Source organism: Protobothrops mucrosquamatus, unplaced genomic scaffold (genome assembly GCF_001527695.2).
Source record: "Protobothrops mucrosquamatus isolate PMUCROS unplaced genomic scaffold, P.Mucros_1.0 scaffold351, whole genome shotgun sequence".
NCBI lineage: Eukaryota > Metazoa > Chordata > Lepidosauria > Squamata > Viperidae > Protobothrops > Protobothrops mucrosquamatus.
Genome location: NW_015386686.1, coordinates 536,390 through 549,681, shown reverse-complemented (window position 1 = coordinate 549,681; position 13,292 = coordinate 536,390). Strand labels below are relative to the sequence as shown.

Below are 13,292 nucleotides of genomic sequence, written 5' to 3'. Positions count from 1 at the left end.
ATTTATATATATATATATATATACACAGAGAGAGAGAGAGAGAGAGAGATACAGATATGTATGTGTGCGTATGCGCGCATGTGTATAAATTAAATTTATATGCCCAGACGACAATATAGTGATTAATGATATTTATGTATTGGTCAGTGTGTGTGTGTGTGTGTGTGTGTGTGTGTGTGTGTGTGTTAGGTATGTTTAACACTTAATGGGAAAAGCAGATAACCTTTTAGAGAATTCTGCTAGGAGAATTGCTGGTACCAGAAATAGTAATGAGATGGGGGAAGAAAAAATGATATTAATAGGAAAATGTTTTTGTATTCTAGTTGATTGTGCCTCACCACCTTGTAACCATATGCTTGGTCAAAGGGTGACTCCTGTGTTTCTGGTGAAAACTAAGGTACTGTTTTGGAAGTGAAACTTCATCATTGTAAAATATACTAATATGAACTTGGAACTAATTAAAGAGATACCGGTAGTTTTAAAAACATCATTATTTTCTGTCTCCATCATGACTCTCCATATCAATCATTGAGAAGGTGGCTGAATGGGCCCTTATAAGCATGTTTGGTTTGGGTTAGTTAACAAGTTTAAAAAACACTATTGTAGTTCAGTGCAAAGGAGGGCATATAAAGCTCTCTATGAGCTATAGGGACTTTTTTTGACCTGCATTCAACAGAAAGGGAACTTACTGAGCTGTTCCTAATGCGACAGAATAATGTAGTATCCACTGAATGACACCCATTTGCTCGATTTGAATTGCTCAGTTTGCATAACAGTAAACTAAAATCTTCTTGACTAGTTTGTGGATCAAATGTGTTGTGCTAACTAAGCCATTCCTTGGCCAAACTGAGGAGAGAGGTTTGGGCTACAAACATACTCTCCACAGTTTGTTGTTGTATTTATGTAAGTTTAGTGATCTAGCTGGAGGGAAGGGTGTCTTTTATTCCCAATTACCCCTTTAAATCAAAGAGTAAGTCATCTGCAGCACCTTCCTAGCACAAGTTTCTTCATTGTGCAAATAATATACATTGATGTAAATACCAGAGAAATTTTGGTGGATTGTTGTTGTTTTTTTGGCTTGTGAAATCCACCGTATTACAGTCCACTTTCACTGTAAACCCTCATAGTACAACTGAAGTTGTGTTTGCATGATGCACTAAAGTACACACTAGCCAAATACTTTTTAGCTCACTATACTGAGTAATCAGTTAAAGTAGTGTGTTATGCAGACTTACAGCATTGGTTATATGACTAAAACTCCCTGTTTACTACCCTGTGATCCCTTAATTTGAACTAATCAAAGATAAATGTATTGTGTGGAAATAGGCTTACACTGTATGCAAATAAAAATTCACCTCATTCCTGATAAGAGTTATAATGGAAAAGGAAAGAATGGACAGGAACCATTAAGCTAAAGGAAAGCTGATTTCAAATGTGGATTAATTTATGCTAATCAGACTATAGCCTTAGGCTTTACAACTTTTAGTTCACTTGTTTTGGGTCAAGAGCTGCATGTGGACTGATATGTATCGGTCATACTCCAAAAATTATTGGGTGGACTAATTTGTTTTGAGTTCATGTTCTTTAATTAAAATTTGCTATAATGAATATAATTATTTCCTAGTCACTAATTTAATAGGACTGTGCAATGCTTTAAAGTCTGCATCAAAAGGATGCATCTGCTATAACTACACACCTTAAAACTACTAAGGTTGAGAAACACTGATCTAGAGTTTCACAGCCCAGTATAGTATCCCTATTATTAAACAAAAATTGGCTTATCACAGTGTGAACCCTACCTGTGAATTTATAATTTGGGAGGCAGGTGTGCTTTTAGAAATGAATTTGGAGAGAAATAGCACAAGTTGGAAGTTTCCACAGAGTACAGATAGTCCTCAACTTACAAATTTAGTGAACATTCAAAGTTACAACGACATTGAAAAAAGTAACTTATGACTGTTTTTCACATGATCAAAATTCAGACACTTGGCCACTGGCTCATATTTATGATGTTTGCAGTGTCCCAGGCTCATGTGATCATCTTTTGTGATCTTCTGACAAGCAAAGTCAATGGGGAAACCAGATTCACTTAACAACCATGTTACTACTTAACAACAGTGATTCCCTTAACAACTGTGGCAAGAAATCTTCCCATCTCTGTAAGTCTACCACTCCCAGTCCAGCTGGCATAGCTAATGCCGAAAATATGAAGATCGTAGTTGTGCAAGTTTCCCACATAGATATAAAGATCGAACTTTCCATGTTGCAATTTGTGTTGTAACTTTTGCACTAAAAATCAATATAGAATCAGCTGTTGGACATCCTTTCAACTTTGCTCCAATGCTATCAAACCATGGTATGACAGCTTCATACTGTTGTTGTTGATTATGATCATCATGGTCATTGCAGTCGCTACGATCACTACAGACTTTACGTTTGCTTGCTGTTTCTTTAGTAATTTTGTAGTTTTATGGGGTAGGAGTGCTAACTCTACGCTCAACCCTCCTCGCTTTATCTGGACTTGGGACTGGCTGGGTTACCTCAAAATATCTACCACTTTATTTGGTAGATGATAGTTAAACAAAACAAATCATAACATAGTGGTTTATAGAATACTGTTTATTTCAAAAGCACCATCAGATTATACATTGTCAAAGTTATGATTAACCAGAGAGAGAAAGAGAGCAAGAGAGAAGAAAAAAGAAAGAGGAGTCCTTCTCTTAAGGCATTTATACATTAAATTGCTATTGACAGAACTACCAGTTTTTGAAATTAAAACAATGTTACATTTATTATTAAAACAATCATAGCTTTCCTTGTGACTTCTTCATGAAATCTCAAAAATCTTGGTTAAACTAAACTCCCTCAGGAAGCATATCAAATCTTGATTTTCAGAAATAACAAATGTCAGTGGTGACAATTTGTTTTTCCATACAAAGTAAGATCAATTAATTAAAATGCTTAACTCTGTCATATACTTAAGCATTCAAAGAACACCATCTTTGAGTTCAGTGGACTTCCAAGAATATCACTTTGACTGGACAGAAAATGCTTCTTCGTTTGAAGTTACTTATTAGAGTGGAAATAAATTGAGCTGGGCTTTGATCGTGTAAATAGATAATTAAAATCTAATTGACCACTTATTTTGAATTACAATGATATATATATTCATGTATTTAAAACATATATCATGTGAACAAAATTAACACAATGTATCTTAATTAGTTTTCCAGTTTGTAACCAAAATTCTAAGACAAAAGTTAATGCTATTTATGTTATTTATCCTGATATAATGCAATCATTACATTATTGACATTTCTTCTGTACCTGCCAAATCACTTTTTCAGATTCTTTGTTGAGGCAAAGAGATTACATTTATTAATTTCATATAGTTAGTGTTTTGAGATTTAAACTAAGAGTTGCATTTTATGGGTCTTTTCCTATCTCTATCATGCTTGCAACAGAAGGAAACAACTGAGGGCTTTTTTTCCTATGTCAGAGTGGCTGTAATTTGGATTCTTGTATTGACTATGGTGTACTGATCAATTGAGTGAGCAGCAATATTAAAAGGAAGTCAGCAATTATGCAATATGATTTCTGCAGTTCTTTATTTTCTGCTACTTTGGTAAATGTGGATTTCTTATAGTTCTGTCTTAAAAAGAATTGCAGAATAATCCACAGTGGGCAATTGAGATGTGTGCTTTTATCAAAGAGATGCATTATAACCTCTCTACCAACTCTTTAAACCAAATTGTTTGTACTGTACATTATATATATATAATAACAATTTTATTTACATACTGATATTCATCAAATTGTTTAAATTTGTATGTTCTTTCCCTCTCCCCCCCAGAGCTATTAAACTGAGAAATAGCATTGTTCCAAACATGCCCCTCCAGTATTTCAGGAATTCTAAATTATGAGGAATGAGAAATCCTCATTATGTCTGTGAGGCAAAAGTACCAGACAATGTTTTCAATGTTCAAAATGTATGTCCTTTCAAATTAACGCTAGAGGTAAATAGTAACAATCTTAAATCTCTTACATAGTATGTGATTATTTTTCTGGCTTTATTAAGCTTCTTTAAGCTTTCCCAATATTTTTGAGCTAAATCTGATATATTATTATAGTTTCAATCCACATTTGACTTGAGATCAAATATTTTTGTTAGATTACATTTCAAATCGACTATGAATTACTTTTGATTTTGATTTGTTATAGTTGGTAATCAAATCCAATTTGCTGTGACCAAGAGTCAACCTTTTTTCATTCCTATTTATGTTGCTGTTGTTCTCCATTGGCATATCCTCAGAGACTTCAAGGAATCTAGGAACTTTGCCCTTTATCTCATAATTTACAGTTTTAGTGGGATTGTTAATGAATTCTAATTTGTTGTATCCATGAGTTACTGGTTTGTCATCCTTATGTAGTTTGCTTGCATTTTCAATTGGTTGAGTATAAAGGAACTTCTTGTTATCATTGGTTCCCACATTCTCAGGAAGATGTCCATTTCCTATGTTCTCAACTAATATCGGTGAAGATACTGATAGGAAAGATGTCTTAAGCTTCAATAAATTAGAAGCATCACCGAGTGGATACTTTAATTTATCTAATATGCTGCAGTTAGAGTCTGGCAACTCCCTGGGCTGGTATCTCAAGTCATTATGTCCCAGTAAACCTGAAGTGTTTTTTCTTGTTTCACCTGGAGTTAATTCCTTCTTTTCACAGAATACATTGGAAATTGATTGGTTATGATATGGTGATTTCTTGATGGTCACGACGCTGGAATTTGAAAGGGTGCTTGGTGGACTGATGGCTTCATACTCATTCCGTTGAACGTGTTTTAAAATGGGATCACGTTTCTGCATGATCTTGTAAGGAGAAGGTGTGGAATTTTCAGCAGTGGGGATTCCAAGATGATTCACTGATCTAGATTCGGCATATATACATCGGAACTCTCTGTCAAAATCATCAACAATTTTTCCTTTGAAGTGCATCACTAAACAGGTATGTACCTGGCTGCAGAGCCATGTAAAACTGAAATGAAAAGAATTCAGGAACAACATGAAACATTGATATATAATTAAATTGTGCACATTTAAAATATTGAAAATTCATTGGACAATAATATTCATTTACAACATTAGTACTATTTTAAGTATGTTTATCAGAACATCTTTAGCACTACTGCTGCAATACAACAGTGTATCATCATTACTGTTTTAAAGCATTGAGAAAATAATAAGTGGAACAGTCTGATGATCAAAATCTTAGATTAGTGTATGTGTATGTTTATATTATGTTAGGCAATAAATGAAGGTAACACCTGAGCATGCAAACAAGTTATTATGGTTAAATTGTTATAGGTAATCATTTAAATGACAAACTCATAAGAATAATAAGGAATTGGTTGCAAGCTAATTATAGATTTCATATTTATGGCTCAAAAGGAGATCTGTAGCCACCCAGTGTGACTGACGCTCATTTAGACAAGACTTACAAAATAACTCAATTCTTGAGCATTTAAAAATGGTACAGAAAAATAATTTTATTAATCATAGAAAAATATAATCCTTGGTGGCAGATTTTTAATCAAATTATCAGTGATACCTAATCTTAAAATCCCTTGAAAACAGCACATCTGACTATCAACTTCCTACTGGAATCTTTTTAAGCTGTTATTTTGGGGTGAAATATTGCATATACCAAGATACTTTGAGATGACCTAATATGGTAACATGGTATGGAGTTGGCAAGCTTTCTGTAAGTAAAGAGGGAGGGCAAAGGTAAAGCTGCTATTAAATATTTGTGTTAGTGAGTCAAAAGTAGATTGGGTGGAAGAAAGATAATGTGCATTATCAATCAAGGAAGTAGATTTAGTTGCAATTAAAGCAAAGAAAAATCATTTCCCTTCAAAATATAGCCAAAGGTTTGGCAACTAAGGCAAAAATAACTGCAGGTTAACTAGTATAATATGTACAATGAATATTGTGCTGTTGTGCTGTATCATTTCTTGCAGAGGAGGGATACTTGAAAGTAAATGTACTGACTGGATGAGGTGATACTCTGCCAGGCAATGTTGGTTCATGATCTGGGGATTCTCCTGGAATGGGGCAGTTGGACAAGGAGAGCTTTCAAACAAATATGTCTAGTGTGCCATTCTGAGGTGAGGAGGCACTGCTCATGATTACTTGCATCCTAGTCATCTTGCAGTTGGACTATTGCAACACACTATATATGGGGCTGCCCTTTTAAAGAGCTTTTGGAAGCTTCAGCTGGTCCAAACTGCAGTGCCACATATAGCACATTGGGTGCATCACAGTCCACCAATCTATCACTGCTGCTGTGTGAGCTGCACTGACTCCCGGTAGGCTTCTATATATAATTAAAAATGCTGGTTGTTACTTTTAAACTCGTACATGACATGGTGCTGGGTTACTTATAGAACAACCTGTGATGATTTCTCCTGTCCCATCAGATCTAGAAGAGGAGAGGCTCCAGGTCCTATCCGTGAAGCAGTGCTTTAGGAAGCATGGCTTCTTTGTCATGCTCTCTCCAAGAGATATGCACAGCCCCACATCTGTTGGTTTTCCAAAGGCTGTGAAGACTTCTCACCAGGTACTGGGGCCCAATTGTTAATAAAACTCTGGCATGCGGATATGTGACATGCTGTCAATGAGCTTTTTATAGGGACCTTAACTTGATTTTAAAAAAAATTGATTTGGACTATGTACTATGCCAGGGGTAGTCAACCTTGGCTCTTTTATGACTCCAGCTGGCTCAGCTGGCTCAGGAATTCTGGGAGTTGAAGTCCACGAGTCATAAAAGAGCCAAGGTTGACTACCCCTGTACTATGCTTTTACTTTTGTTGACTGCCCAGGAGCCCATTCATTAAATGATTACCAGGGTTGCTTCTCCTTGGAGGTATCTGCCTATTTTACCAGATGAGATAGGGTGGACATGTCCCAGATCCCATTCCTTAAATGTCATCTGGTAGGACCTTGGAGACACATCTTTTCCATGGCTGCCCCAGTCCTTTTTAAAAGCCTCCCCCATTAAATTTGGAGGGCTCCCATTCTCTTAGCCTAGGATGCTATGGCACTTTGGTGGGAAATCTTACATCTTTTGCAGGACTTGGGGGTTTGTTTATTTATTTTTTTGTTATGGAATGTTGCTATGAGCCATCTAGGATTATCATCTATAAGATAGGCAGCCATATAATTTTAAAAATATATGTATGGATATTAAATAAACAAACATATACAATGACTTGATGTATTTTTATGTGAAAGTTTGGGTCGCTGTGGCCTTTTATGTATTTACTTGGAGATCCTGAGACACTTAACCTAGTGTGTTGCACAGGCTTGTTTTGAAGATAGGAAGTTGTGTACAGGTAGTCCTCACAACAACCATTTCTTCAGTGACTGCTTGAATTTGTGATGATCCTGAATGAACAGTAATTATAACTGGTCCTTAATGCCATTGCCGCACTCCTGCGGTCACATGATCGGAAGTCTTGGCAGCCCACCTTTATTTATCACAGGGTACTTTTCAACTCTACCCACACATCTATCACTCCTCACCATCTCTGCTTTTTGACTGTCCTGCACTCCACTGCCTCTGCCACCCCAGCAGATTTTCACTTCTTCCTCCTACTGCTGACGAAGCATGCCCAACCTGACCCTTTGTGAGGCAGCAGTTGGTCACACACAGCCTTCTTGAGGCCTCCAGGAAGGTCACATATAGCTTTGGGAAGCCAGCAGCTGTCTCACAAAGGGCCAGACCAGGCGTACCTCATCAGTACTGGGAGGAAGAAGATAGCCAAGGTCAGCTGAGGGTAGCAAGAACAATGGAGTACAGGGTGTTATGGGTGAAGGCAGGGTGCAGGGCAGCCAAAAGAACAGAGAGGGGAGAAGATAGGCAGATGGGGTGGAGTTGAAGGGAAGGTGAGCATAATAGGGGAGGAGAAGCTTGATGTCCTGGCCTAATAAAGACAATCAGGAGTACTAATAAAGACAATCAGGAGTACTCCTGATTGTCTTTATTAGGCCAGGACATCAAGCTTCTCCTGCCCTATTATGCTCACCTTCCCTTCAACTCCACCCCATCTGCCTTATCTATATATTATCTTGAGTTTGGTGCACCTGTCGGCCCAAATAGCGAGAAAGAGCCTGTGGCCTAGAGGTTAATACATCTGCCTAACATGCAGACAGCCCAGGTTCGAATCTCAGAAGGGTATGTCTGGTTGAAAAGAACTAAAAATTTCGAAATGGCTATTCCAGTTCTCCCTTAATTCTTTGTTAGCAATCCAAATTTTGAAATAGTAGTAACTGTGAGAGGGACCTCGGAGTCCTAGTGGACAATCACTTAAATATGAACCAGCAGTGTGCTGCAGCTGCCAAAAAGGCCAACACAGTGCTGGGCTGCATTAACAGTGGGATAGAATCAAGATCACATGAAGTGGTATTAATACCACTTTACAATGCCTTGGTAAGGCCACACTTGGAATACTGCACCCAGTTTTGGTCACCACGATGTAAAAAAGATGTTGAGACTCTAGAAAGAGTACAGAACAGAGCAACAAAGATGATTAGGGGACTGGAGGCTAAAACATATAAGGAAAGACTGCTGGAATTGGGTATGTCTAGTCTAATGAAGAGAAGGACGAGGGGGGACATGATAGCAGTGTTTCAATATCTCAGGGGCTGCCACAAAGAAGAGGGAGTCAAGCTATTTTCCAAGGCGCCTGAAGGCAGGACAAGAATCAACAGATGGAAACTAATCAAGGAGAGAAGCAACCTAGAATTAAGGAGAAACTTTCTGACAGTTAGAACAATTAACCAGTGGAACAACCTGCCTCCAGAAGTGGTGAATGCTCCAACACTGGAAGTTTTTAAGAAGAGACTGAACAGCCATTTGTCTGAAATGGTATAGGGTTTCCTGCCTGAGCAGGGGGTTGGACTAGATGACCTCCAACTAGGTCCCTTCCAACATTATTATTATTATTATTATTATTATTATTATTATTATTATTATTATTATTATTATTGTTGTTGTTGTTGTTGTTGTTGTTGTTGTTGTTGTTGTTGTTGTTAATAGCAATGCTATAATGCACTCGTGCTTGTTTCTTGGGAGCAAATGCCATAGCACTTAATAGGTTTTTATCCTAGAATACTTTTCCCTAAGCATATTTTTCCAACTGTTGAGATTTCCGCTTCTACAACCTTCAGTTGACTAGAAAATTATGAAAATTCAGAATCTCTGAAAAATATTAGATGATGTGGCTGGGGTAGAGTTAGAATGTATTTTTAAAACTGGATTCCCAAACTGTTAAAGGAGACACATTTTTAAAAAATTGTTTAAAAGAATTGAACTTGTTTTGTATATGTTTTGATATCATTTTTTGTACATTTAGAAATAGCATATTCACCATTTGCAAATTTTCTTTCCTTTCTAAAGGAACTAAAATGGAAGACACAGTTTTGAGAAGCACTAGAACAGTCTTAGACACCTGACCCATAAGAAGGATACAAAGCACTATAATTTTAAATAAATATAATTTAAATAATTTGCTACATTCGTTTAATCTGGTGTCTGAAAGGCATCGTTGAAAAAATCAAGTTGCTAGCTGCAACAGTGCAATAAAAACTCTGGCGTCTTGGTTTTTTTTTTTTTTTAACCATACCCTGCAATCACTCTGAATTAGGACATATTAGTCCCAGAAATCTCTAGACAAACAAATGCCTTTTGCAAATGACATCATTCTGAAGTATACTTGTAATGTCTCACCTGTAAGTCCCTGCAAGTACTTGTTCACAGTCTATCAACACAAATTTCTCAAGGGCTTGTCCTGTAAGCTTCTTGCCAGCTTTACTATAGTATGTATCTCCACTTACAGATCGTATGCGTATATTCTAAAATAATAAGAAAAGCATAAGAAAGATTAAAATGGTCTCTCTCACAAAATGGTTGTTAAGATTGATGCAGCTAATCACAAAATGTCCATCTATCACAGCGGTTCTCAACCTATGGGTCGCGACCCCATTTGGGGTCGATCGACCATTTCACAGGGGTCACCAAGCAAGGCTGTCCGCCATTTTTTTCCCCTTTTCCGGCGGGTGCCTTACCTCCCTTGAGCTGGGCCAGCTGGTGGTCAGCCTGCTCCGTCTCTGCCGCTTGCCAGCTACGCCTCGGCTGGTGCAGGGGGCGGAACCACGCATGCGCGGCGCTCCCGGGCAGGGAAAGTCCTCGACTTATGACTGGTTGGGTAGTCCTCGACTTACGACCGGTTTAGTCCTCGACTTACGACCGGTTTAGTCCTCGACTTACGACCGGTTGGGGGTCGTGGCATTAAAAAGGTTGAGAACCACTGATCTATCAGAAGGAAAACTGAGCACCATCTGATTTTATTTCCTAAGAAAGTTGAGGGGGCTGAGGAGACCCTTAGATATGTTATTGGAAATTTAGGTTATGCTCAAGATGGTACTTCACTTTGCAGCATGTGTGCTTCCCCATTATTTTTAATTTAAAAAATCATAAAAATGAAATTAGGTAGCATATAGGGTACTTGGAAAGCACTAAGCAATATGTGGGTGGGCACATAGTAGTAGACTGCTCAGTCTCTGATGGTGAAAAATTAGAAACCGGTATCATTTCAGTAATTTCCAGCCCTTAGTTCAATATTTGAAAGCTGTAGTTGCTCTAGAAGAATGGGAAATTACTATACATTTACTGATAACAGACAAAATGACAGTAAGTTCCATATGGTGGGGGTTGGGGTGATGGAATAGGATACTCCTGCAGAATAGAGTTCAGGTAGTCCTTGAATTACGACCATAATTGAGCCCAAAATTTATGTTACTAAGTGAGAAAATTGTTAAATGAGTTTTTCCCCATTTTTATGATCTTTCTTGCCACAGTTGTTAAGTGAATCATTGCAGTTAAATTAATAAAACAGTGGTTAAGTGAATCTGGCTTCCCCATTGACTTTGCTTATCAGAAGGTCGCAAAAGTTGATCACATAATCCCATGTGCACTGCAACCGTCACAAATATGAGTCAGTTGCCAAATGTCTGAACTTTCATCACGTGACCATGGGGATGCTGCAATGGTCATAAGTGTGAAAAATGGTCATAGGTCACTTTTTGCAGTGCCATTGTAACTTGGAACGGTCACTAAATGAACTGTTGTAAGTCAAGGACTTCTTGTGTAGTTAGTAGTTAGGCTTATACTCACATTGAAAATGCCATAGTTAGCCAAGAGGAAGATATCCCTGAATTAAACATAACTCTTGCTCAACCAAAAACAGGCTGAACAAATATGCGGCATAAATCCTAATCTGAAGTAACACTTCGCTTCCCACCCTAGGTCTATGCTCCAGAAAAACAATCCCAGATATTCCTTTTCCCCTGCAAACATATGTATGAGAGCTCTGTATGTGTGTGTGTGTGTGTTTTTTTGTGTGTAAAACAACCATACTTGATTAAAATTGTTTGTAAAATGTGGTCCCCTAATAACAAAATTAATTGATCTTCCGTTTGCATATGCCAATCATTTTCACTCTCAGATATAAATAATGTTAATGCACACACATTCTCTTGCCTTTTTAAACAGAAACAGCAAACAACAGCAACTAGAGTAGAAAGGGTAAATGGAAGTGACAGCTATTTTGACTGTTTTAACACACACACACACACACACACACACACACAACATACACCTGTAGATCCTCCTGGGCTGATTGAATACAGTCTCGTGCCCAGGGCATCTTTCTCTCAATTTTGTTGAGCATCAGAAGTAAACTTCACTCCATTTGTAACATTTAAAGGTGGCAAGCCTTGATTTAAGCAAATGTGACTCTGTGCTATCTTTAATTTTGCCTCAGCCGATCATTTAAAATAATTGGATGAAAGCAATGTACTTTTCATCTCCTTTATACTGAAGACAAGGCTAAAAGTACAGGTATCTGTGATTGCTGATTGCTTTCCTTCAGTAAATAAGGTTCATATATTAACTTCAGGCACTGTTTTGCTCTGGGCTTTGTTTGTTCAACGTGTATGTGAAAGGCAAAGGTTGGGCATATGATATATATCAGCACATAATTTTTTGAAAGGAGATACTTAAAATGTTTACCTGCACCATCCAATTGCACCTTATGCTTCAGCTATGTTGTTTCACATGGAAAATGGATTATAATTCAACAATCATTCAATAAAGGTGTATTACTGATGTCATACCACATAACAGAAAAGGGGTAAATATGCTTCAGAAAACATCCTGGAACTGATGTTTGGTAAGAGAATCATTACAGATCCCCAAACAGTCAATACTCTATCAAGAAACCTAGGAAGGAAGGAAGACCTTATACTGCTATTGTTGTTGTTTTTGTTGTTGTTGTCTTTGGATTTCAATTATTGGCTTTAGATGAACAAACCAACCCATGTTCATCTGAGTGATGGTGAAAATGATTGAAATAAAAGCATATTTAAAAATGTCTTTTTTCACTTTCATGTTCCATCACATCATATTTTAATATTGACATTAAGTAAAAGAAAAATGAAAACTGATTGAAAACATACCAAAAGGTCATCCATGATGACCTCCATTTTATTGCACATTTCTGTAAACTCCTTCAAGTTTTTTTCATCCAGGATCAGATAAACAGGAACAAGACGTTTGTTTGAAGCTTCTATCAGATCACTGAGTATTTCCATATCTGTGAATTGATCCATCACAATTGCAATCACCTGCACAATTTTTGGTAGGTTGGGGTAAAATGGAGAGTAGAACAGAAGACATCGTTAAAAGATGATCAGTGGATTTGACCTGTTAAATAACCCATATACCCATATAAGACCCTTTTTAAGTGAGTCAAACTGCAATTTTTTAACCTTTCATCAAGGCTTCTCTGAGTAAATACGCATAGAATTGCACTATTGATTTGTTTTAATAAAACAAGAAGGGCAAAAACAGTTAGCACCTAAAGTGAGAAGGTCATTTTTGAAACTCTGCTCCATAATGCTTCCTCACTAGTTATTATTTCTGAACCTTTTTCCTTTCTTTACTCTGTTTTTATGGAGAACCCAGAGAAAATTATGGGCACATGATTGCATTCCAGAGTTGCTGAGTTTTACAATATACACCTTTTCCATCACAGAGAATTGTGAGAAGCTATAATCTAGTGACACTTCCCCCTATATATGCCTTATGTAAGATACTTTCCATGTTACAGACTGGTAGATTTGTTCCAGAATTGCTTTCCATATCCATTAACATTTTATAATGGTGATGTT

The 13,292-nt window shown here is 37.2% G+C and overlaps 1 protein-coding gene across 1 annotated transcript in view; it reads right to left on the bottom strand.

Moving 5' to 3' along the window:
- Positions 1-2,608: 2,608 nt before the first annotated feature.
- FAM83C (family with sequence similarity 83 member C) overlaps positions 2,609-13,292 on the bottom strand; it is a 15,535-nt gene continuing 4,851 nt past the window's right edge. The window contains exons 2-4 of the mRNA XM_015815575.1: positions 12,579-12,746; positions 9,790-9,914; positions 2,609-5,037 (exon numbers count right to left, since the gene is read on the bottom strand). Coding sequence (XP_015671061.1) covers positions 4,173-5,037; positions 9,790-9,914; positions 12,579-12,746 — 1,158 coding nt within the window. The 3' untranslated portion in view covers positions 2,609-4,172. The remainder of the gene's footprint in view (positions 5,038-9,789; positions 9,915-12,578; positions 12,747-13,292) is intronic.